Genomic DNA, 12,159 nt, shown 5'->3' with positions numbered 1-12,159 from the left:
GGGCTTGATTCCAGTTCACTCTTCCATTGTCGTTGACTCTTCCACCCACTGCCCCCACAAGGTATTCCTTTCCTCGAATGATGAACCGGCAAAAATGTGTGATCAGCCCAACTCCATCATGTGCAAGTGATAATGACTTTGAATAAGTCAACAGTACACTTAGTTTTTGCAACAACAACAAAAAATAAGTTATGGTTTTAAAATGAATGAGCATAAGGAAGGGTGAAAGGACATAGGACATCTGGCATCCTCTATGCCACACAGGATGCCAGCCCTCTAAAAATGACAGAGAGGGCTTAAGTGAAATCTAATACCACCCCATTTACTCTTCCATAATCAGATGTTGTGTCAAACTGTCTGCTTAGGGATGGTCAAACACAGGATAGCCCTTTTACAATTTCAAGATTATAGTCCTTTTCACTAAGAAAACACACCCTCACACACAAAGAACCTCTAGATTAGAAAAGGGTGCTGAGGTAAATATACAGACTGTTATAATAAAAGGGAAACTGAAGTATAATAAGGAGTCAAAGGAAATCATACCCAATTGGGAAGGAAATAGAAGGACTTCTTGTAAAATAAAAAAAATAAAATAAAATAAAAGCCATTTAATGGGACCCTTCAATGTAGGTAAGATTTCAACATGGAGAGTTCTGGAATGAAGTACACACATTGTAGGCAGAGGGAAGAAGTATTTACAAGAACAAGAAGTTGGAATGTGTGTGGTGTTTCAGATAACCAATTGTATCAACCAAAGTCCTCTCCTGGCATGGCACGCAAAGCCTTTCCTGTTCTCTTCCTAGCTACCTGTCCAGACTTCTTCTTCTTCTTCAACTGCTTTCCCAGTGCCTGAGCCATGACCATTCCTCCACAATGTATGCTTTAACTTCACGCGGCGTCCTCCTCCAGAACGGCCTCTGCTGCCGGGCCGTCTGCAGTTCTGCTGCCCCACCCTACTTCTCTCTGGAAAATCCCAACATCTTACACAGCAATGCATGTCAATTATTTCTCAATAAAAGTGGGGGGAAACAGGAATAAAAACCAACATCTTAGAGCTAGGAAGCACCTTGAAGGGCATGTGGGACAATTGGCTCTATTGTTGCTCCTCCTGCTCTAATTTTTATTTCAAAGTTTCTTATTGCCATGAAATCTCCCTCTTACATTTCTTCTCCTGTCCCTGGAAGGTCTAAACTTACTGCTAGGACTGGTGACATTCAGAGGCCAGAGGCAGCTGCCTTTGCTTCCAAATGAGGCCACTCCCTGCTTCTGGGTCACCCACGCTTTCCATGAGATCAATCAAAAGGATCAGAAGGAACTAAAGCTCACCCTCTTGATAGGAAACACCTGTTCTAACAGAAGAGTTCCAGCAAAATCTGTTGCAAGTCTAGATTCGTTAATTAGTCAAAAGTACGCTGATCAAAGGCTATTGCGGAGCAATTTATTTCAGCTATTGTGTTCGTTCAAATAACCTTGGGATACTGTTAAAATGTAAGCCCTGGATCAGGAGGGCTGGACTATGGCCTGAGACTCTGCATTTCTAACAAGTTTCCAAGTGACATCAAAGCTACTGAACCATGAAACACACCTTGAGTAGCAACATTGTAGAGAATATTATAGAAATTTGAAAATAAGAGACTCACAGACCATCCTGTTGGATTCAATGATTCAATGAAGATTCATTGAAGATTCAATGATCTTCTTATGCACTTCCAGGCACTGGATATTAAAAATAAAAAATAAAAAGAGTGACATGATTTCCCTCAAAGATTTTACAGTGGAGTAGGAGAGAAAGAATTTCCAGATTTTAAAAGAATGCAAGTGCAGGGTGTTTCAGGAATGTAGAGTTTTGTAGCTCAAGGATGCTATAATAAACTCCCATGATAAGCAGAGAGGATCCCAGAAAGGACAGACTGAGATGGAATGGTCAGAAGAGGTAGGAAAAGAACCAAGAGATAGAAGAAACATGGAGACCAAAGGAATAGTAAGAAATTTCAAGAAAAACAGAGTGGTTACAGGAAACAGGCTTGACTTGGAGCTGTTTGCTCAGTTGCCTAGTGGTGCTGAGCACAAAGGCAGGCCATGAGCATACGTGACCCACCTGAAAGATCATGAGGTCAAACCCTATCATCTTACAAGTGAGAAAACTGAGGCCAGAGAGAAAAGTAACTTGTCCTAGGCCATGTAATTCTTAGCTACTGAGTTAGATTTATTGATGTCCAACCTAGGACTTTAAAGAAGAAAACCAAAACTATTAAAGAGCAAACAAATGGTGGGGTGCCTGGGTGGCTCATCGGTTAAGCATCTGACTCTTGATTTCGGCTCAGGTCATGATCTCACTGTGTATGAGATCGAGCCCCTATCTGGCTCTGCACTGACAGCACAGAGCCTGCTTGGGATTCTCTCTCCCTCCTTCTCTCTCTGCCCCTTCCCCGCTCACATTCTCCCTCTCTCTCTCTCTTTCTCTCTCTTTCAAAATAAATAAAACATTTTTAAAAAGTATAAACAAATGGCATATAGCATAAAGTTTCATTATGTAAAAAATCCTACTGACATCAATAACCAGAAAGAGATGTTAATATTTATTTCGTGCACTTTTTGCTCCAAATACCCCCCAGGCACTTCCATTTACATTATCTTGTCCTATTCTTGAACAGACCCCAACAAGTAGGTTTATTCCCATTTTCATGGAAGAGAAATTTTAGACTCTAGTGGCCTATGTGACAGAGACACATGAGTAACTAATTGCAGAGTTCCTGGGAACTAAAGTTTAGTGGGGTTTCAAGAGTCCTAACCTATTATCACTAGGTGATCCTTTTCTGGGAAGCAAAATTACTCCATTGAGACTAAGGGAATATTAATAACACATATTTGTATTAAAACTAGACATAAATCCAGAAAAGAGAGCAAATCACTCTGGACATAAATTTGTCTACTTAGGGTTCTGTTTACAGCAGTTAGTACATGGTTAGATTTTGCTGATACTATGTCTTTGCAAATTCAGTTTGAGGCTGACAGACGTGCTTTTATCATCACTCTTAACTCCTTTGGCACTGAACTGAGCAAAGACGACCGGGAGACCCTCTACCCGACCTGTGGCAAGCTGTACCCTGAGGGGCTGCGCCTGTTGGCTCAAGCAGAAGACTTCGATCAGATGAGGAGAGTAGCAGACCATTATGGAGTACGTGACCACACTGGGGACCCTGAAAGCCTCATGCTATTTCATCACGTGTACTTTAGAAGTTCACACATCAAAATTACACATCTTATCTAGAGCAGTTATAATGTTTGTAAGGTAGAAAGCAATGTCATTCTGTAACTGTGTCTCCCAAAGAAATACTTGAAGTTTCTAACCCATACTAGTGTTTTTTTTTCGTTTTTTGTTTTTTGTTTTTTTTTTTTTGAGGTTCCTGCCAAGCAAGTACTTGTTTAAATCTCCAAGGAGCAGTCATTTGAGCACTTTATTTGAAGTGCTTGATAAAGCAAGTTCCCCAAGGGACTGGTGTAGTGTTCTGGATATGTGAGCTCATGTCAAAGTTATATAAAATAGCCTGACCCAGTAGTCCTTTCAAGTGCCAGTAGGGGAAACAGGCTCAGGTACAGAATGTCTACCGAAAATACAAGGGAGAACATGGACATATTGGTTTATACCTTTTCAGTGGCCAGAAATAGGCACTGGAATGAAGGCTGCTATGTCCTGCCCTTAATCCACATCCAGGTTCTACACCTCATCCCCAGATCCCATTCTTTCTAATTTACAGAAACATGATTTCCTCCAGGTAACTTTTCCAGAACTGGAATGACACTCTTATCTTTTCCTATGGGTTTCTGAAGACTTCCAGAAAAGAGAAGCCAGTAAACTGCATAAAAGTTTGTAGTATCTCGTGTCATTTCAAGAAGCTTTTGAGCATAATATTAAATTTTGAACGTTTCCCCAATCTCCACCCCTTCCACACCTGAAATTCCATGTGAAGTTTATCAACTGCCATGCCAAAGAACCCATGAACCTGTGATGGTTAAACCTCAGCATTCATTTAGCCTCTATAATGTGCCCAACTAACCCTAAGAACTGAATGTAGAAAATAGCTCATCTAATGTACATTGAGAGTACAATTGCTTTTGCTGCTTCTTCTAAAGACCTGAATAAGCCAATGGCTAGAATTCCATCCATACTTTTTTATCTGGATTTTTGGGGTATTTTTTCAGGAGGCCAAAATCCTACAAAAAACCATTCAGCTCTTCTGGATAGATTTTTTAGAACAGACAGATACATCATTTTCTATATAGCCAGGAAAATATCCTCATATATAAGAAATGAGAATTCGTTTAAAATAATCTTTTTGTTTTTTAGGTATATAAGCCTTTGTTTGAGGCTGTGGGTGATGGCAGTGGAGGAAAGACGTTGGAGGATGTGTTTTATGAGCGTGAGGTATGATATAAATGGAAATGCTATTAGTTTATGTTCTCTTTTTCTCTTGCTCTGGGATTTAGATGTTTTCTTCGGATTTTCTTTTTGTGTGTGGCGGGTCTTTTTACAGTTGATCAGTTCACTTGATTAAACACATTCACAATTTGATGGCCAAATGAGTATTAGCATCCCTGGAAGGCCAATGGTTTTCATATGATGGCTTCCTGTGCAATTGTCCTACCCAGAAACACATAGTGTGCGTAGTGATGCTCTGCAAGGAAAGCAGCAATTCCATAATTCACCAGAGAATCAGAGCTAGGACATTCCCATGATCATATATTGACTATCCTCATGCTGTACACTCTGTTAAGTGCATCTTACTCTCTGATCCATTCCTTCTTCAAGAAGGATTTGTCTACGGTTATAATATAGCTTATGAACACAATTGCAACACTTACTAATTATTTGTATAGAAATCCATCCAGAGAGTATAGATGATTCTCTTTCCTAAAAAGCAGAACACTTAATCCATTCATAGTCAATTCCTGGGCTACTAAACCATTCAACAAAAAGGCCTTTTTTTGAGGGGGATAATAAGGTCTCCCAAATTTAGAGAGTTTTTCTGGTATATTCTATTCATTTCTCTAAAACCACTGGCTCTTCCCTTTTAATTGATTGACAGAGAACCCTGAAATCTATCCAAATTTTAGGGTAAGACTGGCTCCACAAAGCAGTACGGGACCCTTCCTGTAAGTCCTACTGTACACATTTTCCAACAGCTCTCTAGTGCCTGTCACAGAAAAAAGTAAAAACAATGCAAGTTATCCCATATCTTAGGGATATTTTTAAAATTCCACACTATTGCACAAGTGCTTCAAAGAAAGCTGTTAAGAAAGCTGCCCTTGGCAGGAAAATTAAGTGTCTGTTCCTGCAAGCAAGGACGTCCACTTCCTGAATACTTGGCTTGAGGTTTTCAGAGCTGCACGAGGGACTCAGTACCTCTCATCCTTTTTTTTCAAAATGGAAAAGAATAAAAGAATTATTCCATTTCAGACTTCACCCCAGTTAAACAAATTTTCTTTGAAAATTTTCTTTTACTGATCTACCTTCTACAGAAACAAAACAAAACAATTCAACCATATGTCTTGTTGCTGCAGAGCATCTTAAGAAAGCTCATAATGTCACTCATTCCAAATCCCAGGGGCCTGTGACATTGCCATGGAGGAGAGTTAGATAGCCTACAAACCTTTTTAAAATGTTCAAAGTTGTGGCCAAGGAAAAGTAGTTTACCTAAGTGAAACAAGCCTCTGGCTAAAAGCCAACTATATTACTACAAAGTTCCACACAAACACCAAGATTTTCGTTATCTTTTGTGGTAGCAGTGCTGCTCAGATTTGGAGTTCGTCTTGCGATTCTAGAAACCTACTTTGTATTTATTTATTTATATTTATTTATATTTATTTATTTATATAAACTTGCCTTTGTAAAACTACTATTGTCTATCTTCATCTATAAAGTGACATTAATGCTCCCTTTAGAACTTGATGGGTTGGGTTGTTACTGTTTTCTTCTATTTGACCCATTTTGGACATTGCCTATTTAAATACAAATAAGCACCGCACAAACACAAGTTAGTCTGTAGCTTAATGTTACTTCATAAATGTAGTATGCTCCCAAGAAGTGATGGTCCGTATTTTTTTTTTCTTTCCTCAGGTACAAATGAATGTGCTGGCATTCAACAGGCAATTCCACTATGGTGTGTTTTATGCATACACAAAGCTGAAGGAACAAGAAATGAGAAATATCGTGTGGATAGCAGAATGCATCTCACAAAGACATCGAACTAAAATTAACAGTTACATTCCAATTTTATAACCCAGTGAGGGACCTCACATGTGGAAAATCTTACATAGTAAGAAGAGGTTCTGAGGAGAAAAAAAAGAATTGTGTTATATTATCTGGGTTATATAAAAATAATCCACACCATTGCGGACCCACTAGAAACATAGTAAATCAGCCCTGAAATAGTATTTCTTTTTTTTTCCAGCGGCCTTAAATTTTGTTTCCCCATTTATGTCTCACTTTTTACCAGATCTTAGACATTAATCCTAATTAACCTATAGTACTTTTCCTATTCTTGTTTGGTTGTATTAACAATCAGATCTAACTAAAGTGTTTTACTCTTGCTTTCCTATGCTTCTCCACAGGCCCAAGTACTGTCTGCTTTTCTTTTTCCTCCCCTATGTCCACAAAAATCCAGGGCTATATGAGGCCAACATGGACCACATGTGATGAAAATATTGTATTTTTTTTCCTAATACACTTTTACTGGTTGTCTTGGGAAAGCTACACAATTCTGAATCATATTCCTTAGATGCAAGTAGTATTAAATTTGTTATTAAGGCTCCTGTTTAAACTTTCCTCACAATTCCCTTTAAATCTCTTGCAGTTCCTTCATGCTTTGCCTGAGAAGAAAGTAACCCTGCTAATTGTATTTCATTCATTCAGAAGAATAAATCCCACATTCAGTTTACAAGATATGGACTTTTTATAGAATTTCTTTAGAATTTCTACCCAGGAAAGGAAAAATCAACAAACACTGGTCAAGTTCTTTCTTTAAAAATAACAGATTCCTAAGTAGAAAATCTGTATTTACTATATTTTAAAATATAAACATATAGGGATGCCTAGGTGGCTCAGTCAGTTAAGTGTCCAACTTCGGCTCAGGTCATGATCTTGCAGGTTGTGGGTTTGAGCCCCAGATCAGGCCCTATGCTGACATCTCAGAGCCTGGAGTCTGCTTCAGATTCTGTGTCTCCCTCTCTCTGCCCCTCCCCCACTTGCGCACGCTCTCTCTCTCTCTCTCTCAAAAATAAATAAACATTAAAAAAATTACATATATATATATATGAAACTCTTTGAGTGTATGTACAGAGAATCTACATATACTTGTATCTAAAATTAGGCACCTGGACCAAGGAGTAAATTTATTTTTCTGCCAAATCCAACTTTTTCATAGAATATTTTGGTAATTTTATTAATAGAGATTTTTAAGCATAAGGAAAAGCAGTGGCTCAGATTCCTGAAAGGAAAGTCAAATACCTAGATTTCCCAGTGCAAAAAGCCTAGCTCATACCCATGTCATGGTGGCTAAAGTCCAGTGCCTTGTAAAGGGCTCCACTGCAGACTTGTCAGCTGGCCCCAAAGAGCCTGGTTCCCACATGTGGCCTCTGGTCTGGGAAGCATCCTCCCTGACTTGCTCCTGGCCGTGCATGAGTTTCCTGGACCAGGAAACGCCTATATTTTACATTTTAATCTATGGTATCTGCAGTGGGAAGGTCTAAGGTTTCAAGCTGAGAGCAAAGATGATAATAGGAAAGAGGCAGCTTAGAGAAAGTTACTGTGAGAGGATTCTCAGCCCAACCCTTGCCCACTCACCTCTGCATGGTATGTATGGGGGGCCCTAAAATGGGCCATAATGCAACAGGCTGAAGTTATCCAAAGGGCCGCAAGTCCCTTTCCTTCTACACAAATGAATGGCTCCAATTCCCCAAGCCCCTTCCCCAGTCAAGTGTAACCATTGTGTGACTATATGAGCAAGGAACTTCCCTACAACCCTGTGAGGCAAATGGAACATGCCCCCATTAGGAAGATACACACGCTGCAATGAAGAACTTGCCTTGAAACAAAGCAAAACAAAACCAAAACTATGAAGAACTTGCCTTGGATTTTAATAGCTTTCAGGTGTCTGAGCTGGGATCTGACTTCTCTGTCATGCCCTAGGAAACTGGTCTACAGTGGCGATCATGGACCTTTGAAAAGCATTTTATCTTATGTAAAATGAGGCCAAAAGTCAATTATATATGCAGTGTAGAAAACAGTGAGGCTAAAAGCCTTTTTCTAAGCAATTGAGACTCCTTACCATCCCTTTCCCACATTCTTCCCAGCAGTATTTCATCAATTGCTCTGATTTCCACCTCTGTAGTCTGCTGCATGGCTGGTCTTGGAACACTATTCTAATGAATTCTATACCCAGAACTGCGTGCAGTCTATAGCAGTCCTGCCTATACCCTAGTGTAGACTTCTGTCCATTCCTTACCCTTTTGTGTCACCCCTCCCTCTAGCCTTGCTCCTGTTTCCTTTTGTATCAGTTCACATGCCCTTCTTTATCAGTCTACCCGTGGACAGGAACTAAGTCTCTAATGAGGTTTTGAAGTTGGGAGAATTTGCGGTGCTCTATGGGATTCAAAATAGCAGTTGCAATTCTCAGGATATTTAGAGAACATCTAAGAAGAAATGCAGTCATTTTATCTGTTCCAGATGCCTTAAGAAAGAGCATGGACTGAGGGCAAATGGAAATGACCATCCTGGATCTCCTAGATCTGGAAGAGTTTGGCCCAAGGCTAAGTAAACTATTGCTGGACAATGAAGGAATTCATGTAACCATTCTGACGTGTCCACCTCCACCTCCATCTCAACCCCCCAGCATGGCAGCAATGTAGTAAGACATTGAGAAGGTGAAATAAAAGAAAACTAGAGTGAAGGAAGACTTGATGATGATCAGATCTGAGGATTTCACTAGTGGTAACTCTTATGTTTACCACTATTTAAAAAATGCTGTTAATAATGTCAGATCTCACAGATAGGATGTAGGTATGGGAAGGATACAATTACAGTTTCTGTTGTGTCTTAGTTTCAGGAGCAGATAAAAGTCTCCTTATTGTTTGACTCATTTCAGCTCCTTTGAGTCATTTTCTCTTCATGTCAGCAAATGGAAGCATTAATACATGTATGTATAGAATAGTATTGGGAGGAATATATGTGACATTATCAGAGGATGTCATTCTTGGTGATTTCATCTGACTTGTCACAAATAGCTGATGCCAGGATTCTTGGTGTCATTTTGCTATGTTGTCATAAAATGTATAAGCTTTATACATATGAAAATAGGATCTAGGAGCTATAATAGGGTCCAAACCACTTGCCTTAAGCAACCTCCTATGTTCTTTCTTCTCATTTACATCTTCATTAGTCTATCCAGCCCCCCATTGATCACTTTTCTACCCCTTTCCCCTTCTCCTCAGTTACCCCATGCTGTAGGTTTTGGCTTCCACTGACTGAAGACTTGATCACTGAGTCCAACTCAGCAGAGCCATCCTCAACATGGACACCTGGCTGTTTAGGCACAGGAAGGCAAGTTGGGATTATCTTTGGAAAGAAGAGAGAATAAGAAGATGCATGTAGAGACTAGTGTAAATCAATATATTAGAAAGGAATTGTCCCCGAATAATTATGACTCTGACCCGATCCACAAATGCCATTTAAAAGTTAAGATCATTGGAGCACCTGGGTGGTTCAGTCGGTTAAGCATCCTACTTTAGCTCAGGTTATGATCTCAGCAGTTCGTGAGTTCGAGCCCTGGGTCAGGCTCTGGAGCCTGTTTCAAATTCTGTGTCTTCCTCTCTCTGCCCCTTCCCCACTCATACTGTCTGGCTGGCTGGCTGGCTGTCTCTCTCTCTCTCTCTCTCTCTCTCATAAATAAATAAACATTAAAAAAATTTTTTTAAGTTAGGATCATTGACAAACTATAAAAGTATATCAGTAGCTCTATGACAATGGTGACTTCTGGAACCCCTGAGACTATTTTTATTTGCTAGATGGTGTGGATCTCTTATTGACAAAGTTGGAAATAAACTTAAAAATGTAAATGAGCAAGTATGAGGTCTCAATTGCAGTTAGCAAGGAATAGGCATCCAATCACTAGAGAGGATTGCAGTGGTTTAGCATGTGTCTGCTCATTCTTTGACATGCCCCTCACCAAGAGATGGAGGCTTTGTCCTTTTTCCTAGAATTTGAGCTGGCTTTAGTGACTTGCTCATAACCAGCAAAATCCAGACAAAGTGGTGCTGTATGACTTCTTAGACAATGCAGTTTCCTTTACCTGCTAGTTTGCAGTCCTGAGCTACAGGTAGATAGTCCACCTCTTTTGAGGTTCCCATACTGTGAGGAAGCCAAATCAAGTGTGGACACTCAAGTCACATGGAGAAGCCAAATATAAGTAAATATGGCAGCCCCAGTGGAGCGCCAACAATAGCATCAACGACCAGCCATGTGAAGAGAGTCATGTTGGAAGTGTGTCCCAGTCAAATCATCAGACACGAAATTAAAGGCCAAGCCTAACAGCAGACCACAACTATATGAGAGGCCCCAGCTGAAAACCTCCTAGACAAGTCCTTCCTAAATTTCTGACTTGAATCCTTGAGCACAATAAAATGGTTGTTGTTTTAAATCGCTAAATTTAGAGTACTTTTGTGCAATACTACCAAGTAGGACAATGGTGCTTAGTGACCATCATTGGATGTGTCCAACAGGTTTTTCCGGCTACTCTGAAGTCCTTTCTAAGTCCTATATAAGCCTCCCCTCTCCAGTCATCTCTGCAGGTGGTCCAGACAAACATTGTTTCTGCACATGTCACCTACAAGTGAGTCTTGGACCTGGAAGGACTACCACTATACCATTAGAAGACAGAAATGCCATTCCCAGAGCCAGATATGAATAAGCAACTCCAGTTGACAATGTACCCATCTTGTTTTCCAAGAAGACTTGGCAGCACCAGATTCATTGATATTGAATCTAGCTCTCCGGAGGTAAAAGCCATTATCACTTTGGTCATTTTTTGAACAAACAGCAATTCTAGAATTTAAATAATTTATACATTTTCATATCCTATTTTTGTTGGTTTTTAAAATGAACTATTCTCTTATTCGTGCTGAGATATACATTTTTTTGTATAAGATGCTTGCAGCTTTTCATTTTTGGTTTGTTTCAATGCGGGATTTCTTTTTAATTTTCTGTTTTTACTTAAATATAAGAGTGGAATACTAATATATTTCAGTTTATTTCTGCAACATCAGGAATTTTTAAAAATTAAAGATTTTGTTTTTTCAGCTTTTGTTGAAGTATAATTGACAAATAAAATTGTAAGATATTTAAAGGGTACAATGTGGTGATTCCATATATATGTACATTGTGAAAGAAGTCCCCCATTGAGTTAATTATGCATCCATCATTTCACATAGTTATCTTTTTTCCCCCATGAGAACATTTAAGTTCTGCTGTCTTAGCAAATTTCAGTTATACAATACGATGTTATCAACAATAGTCACCATGTTATTCATTAGATCCTCAAATCTTATTCATTTTAGAACTGAATGTTTGTCTCCTTTTACTAACCTCTCTATATCTTCCCATATTCCAGCCTCTAGCATCTACTTTTCTACTCATTATTTCTAGGGGTTAATTTTTTTCTTTTTTTAGATTTCACGTGTAAGTGAAAATTAAAAGGAAACATATGGCTAAGATTTTAATAATCTTCACGATTAGATTTTTTAATTCAATAATATTTTACTTAAGATTTTCAGAGCCCATGGGGCACCGGTGGCTCAGTCGGTTAAGCATCCGACTTCGGCTCAGGTCATGATCTCGCAGTCCGTGAGTTCGAGCCCCGCGACGGGCTCTGTGCTGACAGCTCAGAGCCTGGAGCCTGTTTTGGATTCTGTGTCTCCCTCTCTCTGACCCTCCCCGTTCATGCTCTGTCTCTCTCTGTCTCAAAAATAAATAAACGTTTAAAAAAAAAAAAAAGAATCTGATGAGCACTATGGACACCTTCCCTCAGAATAATAAACATCTGCACATTGACCCAAAATTTTGCATAGTTTTTGAAAAAAATTACAGACCCTTTAAAATCTATTCAC

At 39.3% G+C, this 12,159-nt stretch overlaps 1 protein-coding gene across 3 annotated transcripts in view; it reads left to right on the top strand.

The window, feature by feature from the left end:
- ATP6V0D2 (ATPase H+ transporting V0 subunit d2) overlaps positions 1–11,421 on the top strand; it is a 49,164-nt gene extending 37,743 nt beyond the window's left edge. Inside the window, exons 6-9 of one of the 3 annotated variants that reach the window (XM_086696006.1) lie at positions 3,002–3,178; positions 4,349–4,426; positions 6,119–6,317; positions 10,777–11,421. In XM_086696006.1, coding sequence (XP_086552132.1) covers positions 3,002–3,178; positions 4,349–4,426; positions 6,119–6,280 — 417 coding nt within the window. In that variant the 3' untranslated portion in view covers positions 6,281–6,317; positions 10,777–11,421. Of the gene's footprint in view, positions 1–3,001; positions 3,179–4,348; positions 4,427–6,118; positions 6,436–10,776 lie in introns of those variants that run through there. The other 2 variants (XM_086696007.1, XM_025922766.2) reach the window with 2 other exon arrangements.
- Positions 11,422–12,159: the final 738 nt, after the last annotated feature.

This window comes from Puma concolor, chromosome F2 (genome assembly GCF_028749965.1).
Source record: "Puma concolor isolate L17-30 chromosome F2, mPumCon1.1.hap2, whole genome shotgun sequence".
NCBI lineage: Eukaryota > Metazoa > Chordata > Mammalia > Carnivora > Felidae > Puma > Puma concolor.
This window is presented reverse-complemented; position numbering and strand designations above follow the sequence as displayed.